Below are 19163 nucleotides of genomic sequence, written 5' to 3'. Positions count from 1 at the left end.
TGCTTCTCTGGGACAGATGGTGTGGTGCAGCAATGATGTTGAAGCTCCCCACAGGTGGAGCTGTAGTCCCAGGGCAGAGTAGATGAGGTTGGCAAGTGGGGAGATGGTGTAAAGAAGTAGTTGTAGCAGAGCCGGGTGTAAGGCGCAAGAATAAGTGGAGGACAGAAGGGCATGTAGTTCCAAGGCTTTACTCAGTCTGGTGCACACAGATGCCCGCTTCGGTGCCATGTCCTCCAGGTCAGGGGCTCAGCCAACTCCCAGGCAAGGTAAAGTACACCTTTCCAGCACTCCTCCAACATGTGCCTTCTCTGAACGTCTCCACACTAGCACCTCATCTGAAGTACTTGTAATATTAAACTCAGGTTCCTCCTTCTTGATGTTACTTAGAACTCTACTTGTACGGCAGACAGCTGTAGCCTGCTTCGGGGACTTCTTGCTATCATGTCCCGGCTCACCAACGTTGCTGTTGTGCCCCCAAGTCTTAGAGGGGAATAAAGTGGTGACGACTTCTATTCCTCCGGTTTCTGCTGCAGGAACATCAGTATCCATACAACCACGGGGACCGGACCCCGGCCATGTGCTTCTAACTTGAGGAAGGGCTCTGCTCTGACCCTAGTACTTAGATCTCTTCTCCTTTCGTTCTGTACTAAACTATCTTCCTTCTGAAGAATCAGGCTTTCTATTGCTCTTTCCTGTGCCAGCAGCTCCTGGTCACAGGAGTCTGCTGCAGCACTTCCTCACTCCATCCCTCTCATGGGATTTTCTCTCACAGGCTGACCTTTTCCTAATATTCTCCCGCTCTCTTGTGCAGTTTAAGCTCCACCCACCTCCCAGCGCTCTTCGTGTTCCAAGCAGGGAGCCACAAAGGTTGCTCTGCTACACATTACTGGTGTGCGTGTGGGATGTGAGTGTTGGTGTGTGGTCAGGTGTCTCCACCTTAGCTGGATAGTGGGGTACCACACCTCAGGAGGAGGTGCAGTACCTCTGTGGCGACTGAACCCTCAGGGGCGCCACACTATAGCATAACGTGATTGCGTTATGCTATACCGCTAGTGCAGATGCTTCATCTGCGCTAGCGGTGACGGAGCCTCAAACGCTGCAGCCGGTGTCCGAGGCTCTGTCACTGAATGACGACACATTGCTAGAGCATGCCGATTATGGCATGCGTTGGCCATGTGCCCGATAATAGGGGTTAATGGCAGCATTAACGGACTGCGTTACACCGTGTTATGCCGCGGTGTAATGCAGTCCATCTAACGGACTGCCATAACGCAGTATGAACCCAGCCTATAGGAAATAGGGTTTACAGCCAGATTTTATTTTCAGGTATTACATGAGATCAATAAAAAGGAGATAAGTGTGGATAATTAATGGCAATTAAGTTAATGACGGTTCTGTAATCAGAGATCAGCGGCTCGAGCAGCCAGATCCCTCAATTACATCCTGTCTATATAGCTAATGTACCCTGGAGAATACGCACTGCCCACGCCGGATGCTACAAGTGCAGGAAATAAGTGAGGAGCTCCGCGTATAGATAAAATCTCCTAAGTGCCCTCAACATGGGATCAAAAAAAATTGGTGATCTGTGCGAGCGGATAAAAAAAGTCATCCCCAGGGACATATCATCGCTGCCGAGCGCACCGCCAAATGCTGAGCCTGTGCCGCCCAACTAGGTGCGCGGCATGGAAGCTCAGTGGCTACCACTTCTGCTTTGTTGTATAATAGTGGCTATATTATTGTACATAGGGGCAGTATTATTGTAGTTAGGCCAGGTTCACACTTGTGAGCGTGATGCGAGAAACTCGCGCATCAATACCCGACACTCAGGATCGGATTGTGCGGCTGCATGCATTTCTTTGCAGCTGAACACTCCGGTCCCGAGTGCCGGCGGCAGTACCGGGTATTGATGCGCAAGTTTCTCGCATCACACTCGCAAGTGTGACCCTGGCGTTATATTCTTGTACATAGGGGCAGTATTATAGTATTTATATTCTTGTACATAGGGGCAGTATTATAGTAGTTATATTGTGCATAGGAGCAGTATTATAGTAGTCATATTCTTGTGCATAGGGGCAGTATTATAGTAGTTATATTCTTGTGAATTGGAGCAGTATTATAGTAGTTATATTCTTATACATAGAAACAGTATTATAGTAGTTATATTCTTGTATGTAGGGAGCAGTATTATAGTAGTTATATTCTTGTACATAGGAGCAGTATTATAGTAGTTATATTCTTGTACATAGGAGCGGTATTATAGTAGTTATATTCTTGTACATAGGAGCTGTATTACAGTAGTTACTGTATATTCTTGTACATAGGGACAGTATTATAGTAGTTATATTCTTGTACATAGGAGCTGTATTACAGTAGTTATATTGTATGTATGGAGCAGTATTATAGTAGTTATATTCTTGTACACAGGAGGCAGTATTATAGTAGTTATATTATTGCACATAGGGGCAGTATTAGGACGGAGTCACACTATCGTAGAATACGGACGAGTGCTAAGAAAATATCACATAGCACTCGGACCAGTATTAATCTATGGGGCAGCTCACATCAGCGTTTATTTTCTCGGGTGCATTCAGCGTACATATAAAATCGCAGCATGCTGCGATTGTTACTGAGACTCGGCCGAGACTCGCCAATGCAAGCCTATGGGTGCGAGAAGAAAATCGCACTACACTTGGGACCCATTGAAGCGCTCGAGCAGCGCGAAACGGCCGTTGTCAGCCTTTCTTGCACTCCTTATGTCACTCCCCCGACTTGACATGTTCATGATATGTCAATAAATCAGTGAAACTTCCATCTCGATGAGTGCGACCTCTTCTCTTTGCATGGATTCCCAGGATTGACTGTTTCCAGGTCTGGCACCCGAGATTCCCAGCTGCTGGGCTTCTGTATGCCGCACATCATTTGAAGTTACACGGTAACAGCGGTGCCGTCCGCTTTTTATCTTGAGTTTTGTGACACATATATATGTATTTATATTGCAAAGATACATAGAAGAAAAGCCGCAGTTCATCTGCACTGTACTGTAAAATCACTGCAGGAGCCGACAGGAGATGGATTACATACAGTAAATACGAATTGAATAGCTAGATATATAGAGGTCAGTGACAAATACAATTAGTACAGTGTGTGTTCAAATTACTGGACATGTATTTAATTAAAGATTATTTTTCGGAAAAAAATTTGCATGGGCTCCAGCAGAGGGAAAGCCAACGACTGGGGGCAGATGTTTATAGTCTGGAAAGGGTGTAATACCCATGGAGCTTCCCAGGCTATTAATATTAGCTCACAACTATATACTTTAGTCTTTGGACTTACTCATTGGTCCTCCACAGCCACCCACTCAGATGGACATATATTAGACCTCATCTTCACCCCCTCTGTTCCCTATCTAATCTCACAACCTCTCACTTCCCCCTATCTGATCACCATCTACTCACCTCATCCTTGTCCTTCTCACCTGCCTCCCATGTCCAGCCACTAGCACATCCTCGCAGAAACCTCGCACATCTAGACACTCACAGACTCTTTTCGACCTCTGTCCTACATATAGTCACTCCACGACACGGACAGCGCCACTGCTTTCTACAACACTACCGCTTTCTGCAACGCCACCCTCACATCAGCCATAGACTCAGTCGCCCCTCTCATGCATGGCAAAGTGCGAAGAATCAATAGGTAACCCTGGCACAACAACCTCACCAAAAAACTTCGACAAGCATCCAGGGTCGCAGAGCAGCGTTGGAAGAAAACACGCCTGCCAGACGACTTTACTGATTTCAAACAAGCTACACTTCAAATTAGCCCTCACCTCTGCTAAACAGACCTATTTCACAAACCTTGCATCTTCATTATCCCACAACCCAACACAACTGTTCAGCACACTTTACGCTCTCCTCCGCCCACCACTACCACCTCTAACTCCCCTCATCTCTGCCGAGGACTTTGCCACCTACTTAAAAAATAAGATCGACCAAACAAGGCTAACCTTTACTGTTCCACCACCCTTAACCAGACCTCTGCCCTTCCCTAATAACCTCCCTCTCCAACATCACTGAAGAAGAGCTTATCCAAGTTTTGTGACGCAGCAGAGATCTCACCAACGAAATCGCTGTCTGTGACACTTACCAGCGACCGGCCCCCCTTCCGGGTATCGCTGATCGTCCTGGAATAACCAGGACATTTTTTTGATCGCTGGTCTCCCGCTGGCCAGCACGCATCGCTGCGTGTGGCAGGCGGGAGATCAGCGATCAGCGAGCTGGCGCTGGTAACTAAGGTACACATTGGGTTTCTAAGCGGCGTGCAGCGCTTAGAAACCCGATGTGTACCTTAGTTACCAGCGCGCTGGTGCAGGGACCTGGTAACCAAGACATAAGTATCAAAAATGTCCACAAATTACAAGGTTCAATAAATAACATAAGAAAAAACCATCAGTGCACTATTAGACATAAACGTCTCTTGCACCGCAAAGAACCAAAGAAAGCCAATAGGTCCGTTAAAAGTTCATGCTTTATTAATACAAGTTTATTTCCATATATGAAAAAAAGGACCAATTGTTACAAATAATAAACATGGTGCCAATCTAAAAGACCATACAAGCATTGCAAAAAAGCATCAAAAAAATAATAAAAGGGCGTATTGCACTAAACCACTGAAGTCATATTGGACTGAATAGATGTATAAAGGCAAAAACTTTCTTGTTTCAATACAGCATATATACATGGATAAAATATTTTAACCTTAGTAAATTTCCATGCAATTGCCTAACAAAAAAAAGAGCTTAAAATTATCCGTATTACCTTGGTTAAGTATCAGTGGTGTACACGAGTGAATAAAGTGCTGCAGTGCTGGTAAGTTCCTTCAAACCCCACTGCGCGCCACTTAGAAACCCGATGTGTACCTTGGTTACCAGCTCCCTGTACCAGCGTGCTGGTAACTAAGGTACACTGCGGGTATCTAAGCGACGTGTGTCGCTTGTTACCTGCGTGTCGCTGGTTCTGATCGCTGGTGAAGCTGCCTGTTTGGCAGCTCAACAGCGATCATGTAGCGATACACAGCAGCGATCCTGACAAGGTCATATCGTTGTCGGGATCGCTGGTGCGTCGCTATGTGTGACAGGCCCTTACTCAAAGCCAAAGCTAACAGACAGTTCTCCATCCTCCTTCTCGACCTGTCCTTTGCCTTCGACACAGTCGACCACTGCCTACTACTACAGATTCTTTCCACACTTGGCAAAGACCTTGCCCTGTCCTGGATCGCCTCATACCTTTCCGACCGCACATTTAGTGTTTCCTACTCCCACATTACCTCCTCATCCTGCCCTCTCTCTGTTGGAGTCCTCCAAGGCTCTGTCTTGGGGCCCCTTATTTTTTCCATATATACCCTTGGCCTAGGACAACTCATAAAGTCCCATGGCTTCCAGTACCACCTGTATGCAGACGACACTCAGATCTACCTGTTTGGCCCAAATGTCACCTCTCTGCTGTCCAGAATCACTGAGTGTCTATCAGCCATATCCTCCTTCTTCACCTCTCATTTCCTAAAACTCAATGTAGACAAAACCGAACTCATTATCTTTTCTCCATCTTACATATCTTCCCTACCCGATCTATCTATTATGGTAAACGGCATCACGCTCTCTCCCACACCAGAAATCCGCTGCCTCGGAGTAACTCTCGACTCTGCCCTGTCCTTCAAACCGCACAAACTCTTGCCACCTCCTGTCACCTCCCACTCAAAAATATTTCTAGAAACCGTCCCTTCCTCAGCCCTCAATCTGCAAAAACTCTTGTACACGCCCTCATCATCTGCCACCTTGACTACTGCAACACTCTCCTCTGTGGCCTCCCTGCTAACTCTCTCGCACCACTCCAGTCTGTCCTCAACTCTGCTGCCTGACTAATCCACCTCTCTCCTCGTTACTCCCCTGTCTCTCTCCTCTGAAAATCCCTCCACTGGCTACCAATTCCCCAACGAATCCAGTTCAAACTACTAACACTGACCTATAAAGCTATCCACAACCTGTCCCCTCCCTATATCTCTGAACTAATCTCCCAATACCTTCCCTTATGTAATCTTTGATCCTCTCAAGACATCCTACTCTCCTCCACACTTATTCGTTCCCCACACAACGGCCTCCAAGATTTCTCTCGAATATCCACCATCCTCTGGAATTCCATGCCTCAACACGTCCGATTATCCACCACCCTCGGATCCTTCAAACGGAACCTGAAAATCCATCTCTTCAGGAATGCTTACAGCCTGCAATAACCATTCTGCCACCTTACCACCACCTGGACTGCTGTACCCCCAACCGTCTGTCTCTTCCCCATTATCCTGTAGAATGTAAGTCCGCAAGGACAGGGTCCTCTCCCCTTTGTACTAGGCTGTCATTGTAAATTTGTTTACTGTAAACGATATCTATAACTTTGTATGTAACCGCCCTCCCATGTACAGCACCATGGAATTAATGGTGCTATATAAATAATAATAATACTGGCTATTAAAATGGGGGACCCCCCAAAAAAATGATGTGAGGTCCCCCTATAATTAATAAACAGCAAAAGCTATGTAGATAGTGGCGGGCTGATATTAATACCCTAGGAAGGTGCCATGGATTCTGCCCCCCCGGCTAAAAACATCAGCATTCTCCTGCTTGCGGTGCCATATGACAGGTCCTGTGAGTCAATGACGAGGCCAATTACTTTTCTGACGTCAGTGCGAGCACCGTAGGAAAATTTATCTAAAATTTCCCACGGCGCTCACACTGAAGTTACATAGGTTAAGTGAGTTCATTGGCCGTGAACTCGCAGGACCTGTCAAACGGCAGCGTAAGCAGGAGGACTTTCTCACGCTTGCGGTGCCGTCAGACATGAAATAGCAGTTCACAGAGAGACACTGAGCACACGGTGCTCATCCTGCCATCTAGATGTGGCAGAGCTGAACCCGTCCTGGGACTAATGGATTAAAAGAATCTTTGCGGGAAGGTGAGGAATTTTGTTTTTGTTTTTTGTTGTTTTTTACCTCTTTTGCAGATGATGAGGGCATCGGTGGAATGGGCGAGGTCATAGGTATGGTTTAATTAAGAATATTAATGAAGTCTGTGTCTTTCTTTCAATTACAGGACTTTTTCTGAGTGTCTGTGTTTCTTATAGTGTGACTATGGGGTTAGTTACTAACCTCGGGGCTTGATATCACAAGACAATACAAAGGTGACATCAACCCCCCCAACTATTACCCCTCTTGCCACCGCTTCAGGGCAAATGGGAAGAGCGAGGCTTTTTTGGGGCGGCTAAGAGTTGTTTTTAGCCAGGGGGGCAAGTATCCATGGCCCCTTCCTAGGCTAATAATATCAGCCCATAGCTGTCTGCATAGCCTTTGCTGGTTATTAACCCCTTACCGACATCGGGCATAATATGCCAATGTCGGTAACCCCCACTTGGATGTAGGCTCTGGCGGTGAGCCCACATCTTTTCAGGGACATGTCAGCTGTTTTGAACAGCTGACATGTGCCGCAATAGCCGCGGGTGGAATTGCGATCCACCTGCGGCTATTAACCCGTTTAATGCCGCTTTAAACTCTGACAGCAGCATTTAACAAGCGCTTCTAGCCATCAGGTTGGAAATGCGCTCACCGGCACCGGTGACCCGCTTCACGTGATCGCGGGTCACTGATGCGTCTGCTTGACAACCTGAAGTCTCCTGGAGACCTCTATGGGTGTCAGTGCCAAATTGCTATGAGCGTCACCCAGTAGTCGGCGCTCATTGCAAGTCAGTAATTCTGCTACATAGAGGCGATCGAGTTCTACCAGCTTCTAGTCTCCTATGGAGACTATTGAAGCATGGCAAAAGTAAAAAAAAAAAAAAAAAAGTGTTTAAAAATATAAAAAATATAACATTTTAAATCACCCCCCCTTTTTGCCCCATTCAAAATAAAACAATATAAAAAAAATCGCCACGACATTACATTAAAATGCAATAACGGGGGATCAAAAGAACGTATATGCGCCAAAATGGAATCACTAAAAATGTCAGCTCAGCTCAGGGCACAAAAAATACGCCCCCACCCGACCTGAGATCACGAAAAATGGAGACGCTATGGGTCTCGGAAAATGGCTCAATTTTTTTTTTTTTTATCAAAGTTTGGAATTTTTTTTCACCACTTAGATAAAAAAGAACCTAGACATGTTTGGTATCTATGAACTCGTAATGACTTGGAGAATCATAGTGGTAGTTTTAGCATTTAGTGAACCTAGCAAAAAAAGCCAAATAAAAAAACAAGTGTGTGATTGCACTTTTTTTTGCAATTTTACCGCTCTTGTAATTTTTTTTCCCATTTTCTAGTACACGGACATGGTGAAACCAATGGTTTCATTCAAATCTACAACTCGTCCCGCAAAAAACACGTCCTCACATGGCCATGAAGTCTATGAATATTCATTTCTCTTAAGTAGCGGCACACGTGACCGCCAGCAGCAGCAGGAAGCCGGTGTCTGACACTGAGCGCTACTGAAGAGCAATGCATACCAGGATGGGGGTGGGTGCCAATTACAGTGGGGCAAAAAAGTATTTAGTCAGTCAGCAATAGTGCAAGTTCCACCACTTAAAAAGATGAGAGGCGTCTGTAATTTACATCATAGGTAGACCTCAACTATGGGAGACAAACTGAGAAAAAAAAATCCAGAAAATCACATTGTCTGGTTTTTTTTTCATTTTATTTGCATATTATGGTGAAAAATAAGTATTTGGTCAGAAACAAGCAATCAAGATTTCTGGCTCTCACAGACCTGTAACTTCTTCTTTAAGAGTCTCCTCTTTCCTCCACTCTTTACCTGTAGTAATGGCACCTGTTTAAACTTGTTATCAGTATAAAAAGACACCTATGCACACCCTCAAACAGTCTGACTCCAAACTCCACTATGGTGAAGACCAAAGAGCTGTCAAAGGACACCAGAAACAAAATTGTAGCCCTGCACCAGGCTGGGAAGACTGAATCTGCAATAGCCAACCAGCTTGGAGTGAAGAAATCAACTGTGGGAGCAATAATTAGAAAATGGAAGACATACAAGACCACTGATAATCTCCCTCGATCTGGTGCTCCACGCAAAATCCCACCCCGTGGGGTCAGAATGATCACAAGAACGGTGAGCAAAAATCCCAGAACCACGCGGGGGGACCTAGTGAATGAACTGCAGAGAGCTGGGACCAATGTAACAAGGCCTACCATAAGTAACACACTACGCCACCATGGACTCAGATCCTGCAGTGCCAGACGTGTCCCACTGCTTAAGCCTGTACATGTCCGGGCCCGTCTGAAGTTTGCTAGAGAGCATTTGGATGATCCAGAGGAGTTTTGGGAGAATGTCCTATGGTCTGATGAAACCAAACTGGAACTGTTTGGTAGAAACACAACTTGTCGTGTTTGGAGGAAAAAGAATACTGAGTTGCATCCATCAAACACCATACCTACTGTAAAGCATGGTGGTGGAAACATCATGCTTTGGGGCTGTTTCTCTGCAAAGGGGCCAGGACGACTGATCCGGGTACATGAAAGAATGAATGGGGCCATGTATCGTGAGATTTTGAGGGCAAACCTCCTTCCATCAGCAAGGGCATTGAAGATGAAACGTGGCTGGGTCTTTCAACATGACAATGATCCAAAGCACACCGCCAGGGCAACGAAGGAGTGGCTTCGTAAGAAGTATTTCAAGGTCCTGGAGTGGCCTAGCCAGTCTCCAGATCTCAACCCTATAGAAAACCTTTGGAGGGAGTTGAAAGTCCGTGTTGCCAAGCGAAAAGCCAAAAACATCACTGCTCTAGAGGAGATCTGCATGGAGGAATGGGCCAACATACCAACAACAGTGTGTGGCAACCTTGTGAAGACTTACAGAAAACGTTTGACCTCTGTCATTGCCAACAAAGGATATATCACAAAGTATTGAGATGAAATTTTGTTTCTGACCAAATACTTATTTTCCACCATAATATGCAAATAAAATGAAAAAAAAACAGACAATGTGATTTTCTGGATTTTTTTTTCTCAGTTTGTCTCCCATAGTTGAGGTCTACCTATGATGTAAATTACAGACGCCTCTCATCTTTTTAAGTGGTGGAACTTGCACTATTGCTGACTGACTAAATACTTTTTTGCCCCACTGTATAAGGATGGGGCTATGCATACCAGGATAAGGATGGGGGCCATGCATACTAGGATGAGTACGGAGCCCTGCATACCAGGATAGGGATGAGGCCAGGCATACTAGGACGAGATGGGGGTCCTGCATACCAGGATAGGGATGGGGCCATGTATACTAAGGACAAGATGGGCCTGCATATCAGGATAGGGATGGGGCCAACATTCCTGCCAGGATAGGAATGATGGGGATGAGGGGACCATACTGTATATACCAGGATAGGGGATGTTAAGTACAAAATTGACCACACTTTTTGCTTCAAATATTTTTCCTAATTTCCTCCTCTAAAACCTAGGTGCATCTTATAGTCTGAAAAATACGGTATATTCTTCTATATAAGGGGTAGCATTCTAGTGGTTTTGTTTCTTTGTTGTGTTTTTTTTTTTTTTATTTGCTCCCTACTGTCTCACCCAAACTGCCTTCATATGAATTAAAGGGGGTTTTCAAGTTGAAAATGTGCTTCTGCGAATCGGTTGGGGTCCCAGTGGTTAGACTCACACTTATTTAGAAATCATGATGTTTCTTATGGATGAATGATAACATCTTTAATTTGCACTTTTTCCAGTTTCTCTGAAAATGTGAAAAATATCATACAAAATGTCCAGAACTTTGCAAAAGAACCATTAGCTCTTACCAGGTCATGATTTGTGCTCTTACCTGTAGCTTCCACCATTCCTTCCAGAATGACCACAATTTCAAACTCTTCCTTTCCGAGCTGTTCCTTGGAGATTTCCCAGAATGGACTCTGCTCATTAAACTCGTGACAAATAATAAGCGGCGAAACCAGAAACAGTCGGTCATCTCCAGTGTCGAATCCCACATTTAGGTCTGTTTGGTTGAGGGGAATGAACTCTCCCTCTTTAGTTTGTTTGGACTTGATCATCTTGGCTCTGATAGATGCCTCCACAATGTGCGAGTTTCTGAGGTCTCCAACCCTAAACATCAAACATAGCTTCCCATCCCTCACGGAGATGACAGCCATATTGGAGAACATGAGGGTTTCTGCTCGTTTCTTTGGCTGTGAGATCTTTACAAACATGCAGCCCACCATGAAGGCGTTGACTATGGAGCCCAAGATGGCTTGGACCAGCAGTAGAACGATTCCCTCCGGGCACTTGTCCGTTATGACCCTATATCCGTAACCTATGGTAGTTTCTGTCTCTATGGAGAAAAGGAAGGCAGATACAAAACCGTTCAACTTATCCACACATGGTGTCCATGATGCATCCTCAATGTGCTCGAGGTCCCCACGAATGTAGGCGATGAGCCACCAAATGAATCCAAAGAAAATCCACGTGATGGTGTAGACCATGGTAAAGACTAGAAGATTAAACCTCCACTTTAGATCAACCAAAGTGGTGAAGATGTCGGTCAGGTAACGGTAGGTCTCCCGGACGTTTCCATGATGGACATTACATTTCCCATCTTTCTCTACATACCTCTGCCTCCTTCTCTTCTCCGGCTCGGCCATCACCATGGTTCGGTTAGTTGGCACCACCGTAGGGTTCTGTGCTTGTTTGGGCAGTTTGATGCCTCGACCTTCAATGTCATGGTCCATAAACTTGCACGAGTTCATCTTGGCCGAGGGATTTATGGAGCTTGATTACTCCCAGCCTGGGAAGACACAAGGTGACATCAACATTCGAATGTGAGTCAGAATACATTGACCGTAGAGACAACCTTCACTGTGGTCAGAACGTCTTTGGGTCTTGTCGTACATGTTGTCATATTAGTGAATGTAGAATCATTGTGCCTTTGAAATAATGATCTGGGAGTTTATTAATCTTTTCAGGGCCAGAATGAGGCATCTGGGGTTCAGGCAGTTAATCACTTTAATTATTATTTAATGTAAGTAATTTACTGCGAGGATCCATCCTGGCTATGTGAGAGCGCCCGCTAATGCATCACATATTTAAGAAGTGCCGATGTCATCTTTATTAGATTTTCATGCATCATGAACCTGAATACAAAATCCGTGAGTGGAAATTATCGAGATGACGGGGTCCAGATGCCCCAGAGAGGTCTGCAAGGTGCGGACGTCACACGGAGAATTCATGGTGCAAGTGGGAGGAAAACCAACTACACAGTTTAGAGGCTTCCAAATGTCATATGAAGCATGCTGGTATATCCTGGGTATCTCCTGTATATAATTATATATACAGTGCCTTGCGAAAGTATTTGGCCCCCTGGAACTTTTCAACCTTTTCCCACATATCATGCTTCAAACATAACAATACCATATGTAAATTTTTGGTGAAGGATCAACAACAAGTGGGGACACAATGTTGCTAATGTAAGTCTATGGTGGAAAAAAACGAATCCGCCAAAAAGGGGCGGATCCGTTTTATACTAAAAGTGGCGGATTTTGACTGACGTCAAAAAACGGAAATGTGAAACAGGCCTTACAGCAAAAAAAAAACCCCTAAAAAATAACTTTTAATACTTTCTTTAAAAAGTATCAAATTTTCACATAAATTTGATACTTTTTAAATAAATTAATGAAAGTTATTTTTTAGGCTTGTTTTGCTGTAATTGGTTTTCTTCATAATTACGATAAATATGTACAACTGGTATAACCTGGGTATCTCCTGTATATAATTCTATATGTACTGTTAGTATAAGTATAAACTGGGCATCTTCTGCATATGATGATATATGTACAGCTGGTATAACCTGGGCATCTCCTGTATATAATTATATCTGTACAGCTGGTATAACCTGAGCAACTCCTGTATGTAATGATAGATGAACAGATGGTATAACTTGGGCATCTTCTGTATATAATGATATATGTAAATAATAATAATAATAATCTTTATTTTTATATAGCGCTAACATATTCCGCAGCGCTTTACAGTTTGCACACATTTTCATCACTGTCCCCGATGGGGCTCACAATCTAAATTCCCTATCAGTATGTCTTTGGAGTGTGGGAGGAAACCCACGCAAACACGTGGAGAACATACAAACTCCTTGCAGATGTTGTCCTTGGTGGGATTCGAACCCAGGACTCCAGCGCTGCAAGGCTGCAGTGCTAACCACTGAGCCACCGTGTAAAGCTTGTATAACTTGGGCATCTCCTGTGAATAATTATATATGTAGAGCTGGTATAACCTGGGTGTCTCTTGTATATAATTATACATGTACAGCTGATATAACCTGTGCATCTCATGTATATGATGATATATGTACAGCTGGTATAACCTGGGCATCTCCTGTATATAATTATATCTGTACAGCTGGTATAACTTGGGCATCTTCTGTATATGATATATGTACAGCTGGTATAACCTGGGCATCTCCTGTATATAACTATATCTGTACAGCTGGTATAACCTGGGCATCTCCTGTATATAATGATACACGTATAGCTAGTGTAACCTGGGCATCTCCTATATGTAATTAGATTTGTACAGCTGGTATAACCTGGTCATCTTCTGTATATGATGATATATGTACAGCTGGTATAACCTGGGCATCTCCTGTATATAATGATATAGGTACAGCTGGTATAACCTGGGCATCTCCTATATGTAATTAGATTTGTACAGCTGGTATAAGCTAGGCAACTTCTGTATATGATGATATATGTACAGCTGGTATAACCTGGGCATCTCCTGTATAAATTATACCTGTACAGCTGGTATAACCTGGGAATCTCCTGTATATAATGATACAGTTGTGGCCAAAAGTATTGACACCCCTGCAATTTTGTCAGATAATACTCAGTTTCTTCCTGAAAATGATTGCAAACACAAATTCTTTGGTATTATTATCTTCATTTAATTTGTCTTAAATGAAAAAACACAAAAAGAATTGTCCTAAAGCCAAATTGGATATAATTCCACACCAAACATAAAAAAGGGTGGACAAAAGTATTGGCACTGTTCAAAAAATCATGTGATGCTTCTCTAATTTGTGTAATTAACAGCACCTGTAACTTACCAGTGGCACCTAACAGGTGATGGCTAACTAAATCACACTTGCAGCCAGTTGACATGGATTAAAGTTGACTCAACCTCTGTCCTGTGTCCTTGTGTGTACCACATTGAGCATGGAGAAAAGAAAGAAGACCAAAGAACTGTCTGAGGACTTGAGAAACCAACTTGTGAGGAAGCATGAGCAATCTCAAGGCTACAAGTCCATCTCCAAAGACCTGAATGTTCCTGAGTCTACCGTGCGCAGTGTCATCAAGAAGTTTAAAGCCCATGGCACTGTGGCTAACCTCACTAGATGTGTACGGAAAAGAAAAATTGACAAGAGATTTCAACGCAAGATTGTGCGGATGTTGGATAAAGAACCTCGACTAACATCCAAACAAGTTCAAGCTGCCCTGCAGTCCGAGTGTACAACAGTGTCAACCCGTACTGTCCGTCGGCGTCTGAATGAAAAGGGACTGTATGGTAGGAGACACAGGAAGACCCCACTTCTTACCCCGAGACATAAAAAAGCCAGGCTGGAGTTTGCCAAAACTTACCTGAAAAAGCCTAAAACGTTTTGGAATAATGTTCTCTGGTCAGATGAGACAAAAGTAGAGCTTTTTGGGCAAAGGCATCAACATAGAGTTTACAGGAGAAAAAAAGAGGCATTCAAAGAAAAGAACACGGTCCCTACAGTCAAACATGGCGGAGGTCCCTGATGTTTTGGGGTTGCTTTGCTGCCTCTGGCACTGGACTGCTTGACCGTGTGCATGGCATTATGAAGTCTGAAGACTACCAACAAATTTTGCAGCATAATGTAGGGCCCAGTGTGAGAAAGCTGGGTCTCCCTCAGAGGTCATGGGTCTTCCAGCAGGACAATGACCCAAAACACACTTCAAAAAGCACTAGAAAATGGTTTGAGAGAAAGCACTGGAGACTTCTAAGGTGGCCAGCAATGAGTCCAGACCTGAATCCCATAGAACACCTGTGGAGAGATCTAAAAATGGCAGCTTGGAGAAGGCACCCTTCTAATATCAGGGACCTGGAGCAGTTTGCCAAAGAAGAATGGTCTAAAATTCCAGCAGAGCATTGTAAGAAACTTATTGATGGTTACCGGAAGCGGTTGGTCGCAGTTATTTTGGCTAAAGGTTGTGCAACCAAGTATTAGGCTGAGGGTGCCAATACTTTTGTCTGGCACGTTTTTGGAGTTTTGTGTGAAATGATCAATGTTTTGCTTTTTGCTTCATTCTCTTTTGTGTTTTTTCATTTGACAAATTAAATGAAGATAGTAATACCAAAGAATTTGTGTTTGCAATCATTTTCAGGAAGAAACTGAGTATTATCTGACAGAATTGCAGGGGTGTCAATACTTTTGGCCACAACTGTATACGTATAGCTAGTATAGCTTGGGGATCTCCTGTATATAATGATACATGAATATCTGTTATAACCTGGGCTTCTCCTGTATATAATTATTTATGTAGAGCTGGCATAACCTGGGCATCCCCTGTATATAATGATATATGTACAGCTGGTATAACCTGGACATCTCCTGTATATAATTATATCTGTACAGCTGGTATAACCTGGGCATTTCCTGTATATCGTGATACATGTACAGCTGGTATAACATGGGCATCTCCTGTATATAATTGTATATGCACAGCTGGTATAACCTGGGCATCACCTGTATATAATTGTATATGCACAGCTGGTATAACCTGGGCATCACCTGTATATAATGATATATGTACAGCTGGTATAACCTGGACATCTCCTGTATATAATTTTATCTGTACAGCTGGTATAACCTGGGCATTTCCTGTATATCGTTATACCAGCTGTACATGTATCACATGGGCATCTCCTGTATATAATTGTATATGCACAGCTGGTATAACCTGGGCATCACCTGTATATAATGATATATGTACAGCTGGTATAACCTGGACATCTCCTGTATATAATTATATGTGTACAGCTGGTATAACCTGGGCATTTCCTGTATATCATGATACATGTACAGCTGGTATAACCTGGGCATCTCCTGTAAATAATTGTATATGTACAGGTGGTATAACCTGGGCATCTCCTGTAAATAATTGTATATGTACAGGTGGTATAACCTGGGCATCACCTGTGTGATTGTGGGATACAGTATGTGGGTATCATTTTGTTTGTGTTAATAATTTACTGATTTTCATGGTGTTCTTTTGTAGGATGAGTTGTTATTTGCTAATAGATGAATAGCTGCTGTTGCCATCTGAATATCAGCCCGCACAGTCCTGTACTGTTATGTCTCCACAGGGTCAGTGAATAATGCTGTTTGCCAACATGCTAATGACATATTGACCTATCTTCTTGAAACAATAAGGCCAGGTTCATACTGCGTTAAAGCAGCCCATTGAACGCATAGCGTTGACGCGCTGCATTAACGCTATAGCATAACGCGATATGCACTGCAGCCCGCGTCCGAGGCTCCGTCACTGAATGATGGCACATTGCGAACGCGTTCTGCTTTACGACATGCATCGCGATGCGCCCGACAATGGAGGGCAATGGCAGCATTAACAGATAGCGTTACACCACTGTTGCACCCGCCAGCGCTCACCTGGGGTCCTCCTCCTGCCGGTGCCCCCCCTCTCCGCTCTCACGCCGTCCCCTGTCTGGCTTTGCAGGGGTTCGGCGCATAGGAGGTCCGCGCATGCGCGCTCGCCCTTCCTCGGCCTCTGTGCATCCTGGGGGCACATGACCCGGTGGCTCCGCCCCCATCATGGCGGCGCTCACCGGGTATTTCAGCTGGGCGTCTGGACAGGTAAGACGCCTGTTTGTCTTAGCCCGTGGCGCCCGCTATCCTTGCGCAGCGTCACCCTTGGCCATCAGGTCCCCGCACACCCTCTGTGCTGCGCTCTCCTGTATCTCTGCCTTGGTCCCCGTCTGTAGCCTGCTCCCGTGTCTCCCTGTCTCTGCCTACCGTCCTCCTTGGTTCCTCTGTTCCCTCCTCCTGTGTTCCCCTGTGCCGGTCCCTCTCCTGTACCTCTGCCCTATTGTTGCCTGCCTCCTGTATATTACGCTCCTTCCCCTGTCTCGTTCCTTGTCTCATTTCCCAGGCCCAGTCTTTCCTAACCCCATTTCGCTCATCTTCCTTTCAGCTTCTGGTCCCGGTTCCGTCCTGACCCTTCGGGCTTCCTCAGCCTGCCTCCTGTTACTTTGGATCTACTCTGCCCCTCGTATACCTTCCCACACTCTGATCTGCTCTCCTGTATTTACCCTGGGTCGTCCCTTTGGTTCCGGCTGTCGTGGTTCCATCTCCCTTGGGCCTGCCCCTAACACTCCCTGTATAGGGGGTGGTCATCACCTGGTCCGCTCGCCCTCGGGGGCTCTGGAGCCACGACCCAGAGGGTCCACTCCCGGGTTTTCTATCTAGAACCCTAACAACCGCGTTATGCTGCGGTGTAACGCAGTCCATCTAACAGACTGCCTAAACGCAGTGTGACCCCGGCCTAAGCTCCTGTGACCTTCCCCCCCCGACCTGTGAATGAGGAGAGTGACTTTTAAAATATCAGCAAGGAGATACAAGAGATCAGACCCTATGAGAGACGATGATGTGAACACAGCACCGAGTTTATGGACTATTTTATCCTCTGCTGGACTGCTGGACTCTCATTTTCCAGGGCTTTTATCCTGTTATCGAACTGCATTCGGGTTCTGGACTATCTTATCCTTTGTGTGGTGAATTGTATATCGACCTTTTGTATTTTTGCCCAAAATAAAGGTCTTGGGATTGTTTGCTCTTCTCTTGCTCTGTTGATTGTGTAATATCGGAGATGGACCCTGTGACAACCTGTATATAATAATACTAGATGGAGGCTGGTAATGTCACGATGCAGCATTGAGAATCTTCCCCCCCCCCCCAATGTGCTCACTCACCTATCCACTCTCTCTTTCCCCATGTGCTGACTTCTGTCTGTGATCTCTTCTTTGACCTGTCAACCCATTGTGCTATCCCCCTGTCTGCTGTCTCTCTCCTTCCTGTGCAGTGTTCTTCCCTCATGTGTTGTCCCGTTAGAGCTGTCTCCCCCCCTGTGCTCTGTCTCTCTCACCCCTGTGCGCTTTCTCTCTCCCCTATCTGCTGTCTTCTCCTCTCAATGTCTGTGTCTGACCATGTACAAAACCTACCACAGTCCGTGGGCAGTGGAGGAAGCAAAAGACAATACTGACATTTTGTGACGTGAAATATTGTTTAAAAACAAATATTTTACCTCACAAAATGAATCCTCTTTGATCTCCTGCTGTAATGTCAGTATTGTCTTTTGCTTCCTCCCCTGCCCAGGAGATGTGGTATGCTCCGTACATGGTCAGGCACAGACAATTTTTAAAATGAATTTTTGTTTGTGGGAAAACCCCTTAAATGTGACTGACTTCCTCTGCCTGTAGACACGTCGCACATCTGCCACCGGGATCAGCCGAATGATTCACTGCACCTGCGCGGAATTCGTGCAGGCGCAGTAAATCAGACCGCCGTACGGCGTATACAGTGTGTGTGGTGCAACGGTGTTCCGCTGGTGGTACCGCTCAAGAGGCTGGTACCACCAGCAGTTTCCATCAGACATCCATCACTTGGGTATCCCAATATGGCGGTCGTTGAACTTCTGCCACTAGGAATTCTGGGATCCGGACACTTCTGGGTGGAACAGGATGTGAAGACATTACAAAGTAATTATATATATATATATATATATATATATATATATATATATATATATATAAATATATATATATATATATACACAGTGTGTGTGTATGTGTATGTATATATATATATATATATATATATATATATGTGTGTATATATATATATATATATATATATATGTATATGTATGTGTATAGATAGAGAGATAAATAGGTACAGCTGGAATAACCTGGGCATCTTCGGTATATGCAGTGTAGGAAACAATTATTTGATCCCTTGCTGATTTTGTAAGTTTGCCCACTGACAAAGACATGAGCAATCTATAATTTTAAGGGTAGGT

The 19163-nt window shown here is 44.6% G+C and overlaps 1 protein-coding gene across 1 annotated transcript in view; it reads right to left on the bottom strand.

Annotated features, from left to right (window-relative positions):
• The window catches only part of LOC141085265 (G protein-activated inward rectifier potassium channel 4-like), a 127956-nt gene that overhangs the window by 10859 nt on the left and 97934 nt on the right, over positions 1–19163 (bottom strand). The window contains exon 2 of the mRNA XM_073570537.1: positions 10865–11821. Within this exon, the coding sequence (XP_073426638.1) occupies positions 10865–11783 (919 nt within the window). The 5' untranslated portion in view covers positions 11784–11821. The remainder of the gene's footprint in view (positions 1–10864; positions 11822–19163) is intronic.

This window comes from Dendrobates tinctorius, unplaced genomic scaffold (assembly GCF_039654945.1).
Source record: "Dendrobates tinctorius isolate UK_male_01 unplaced genomic scaffold, ASM3965494v1 ptg000028l, whole genome shotgun sequence".
Lineage (NCBI taxonomy): Eukaryota > Metazoa > Chordata > Amphibia > Anura > Dendrobatidae > Dendrobates > Dendrobates tinctorius.
The sequence above is the reverse complement of the archived record's forward strand: the minus strand, read 5'-3'. Positions and strand labels throughout refer to the sequence as shown.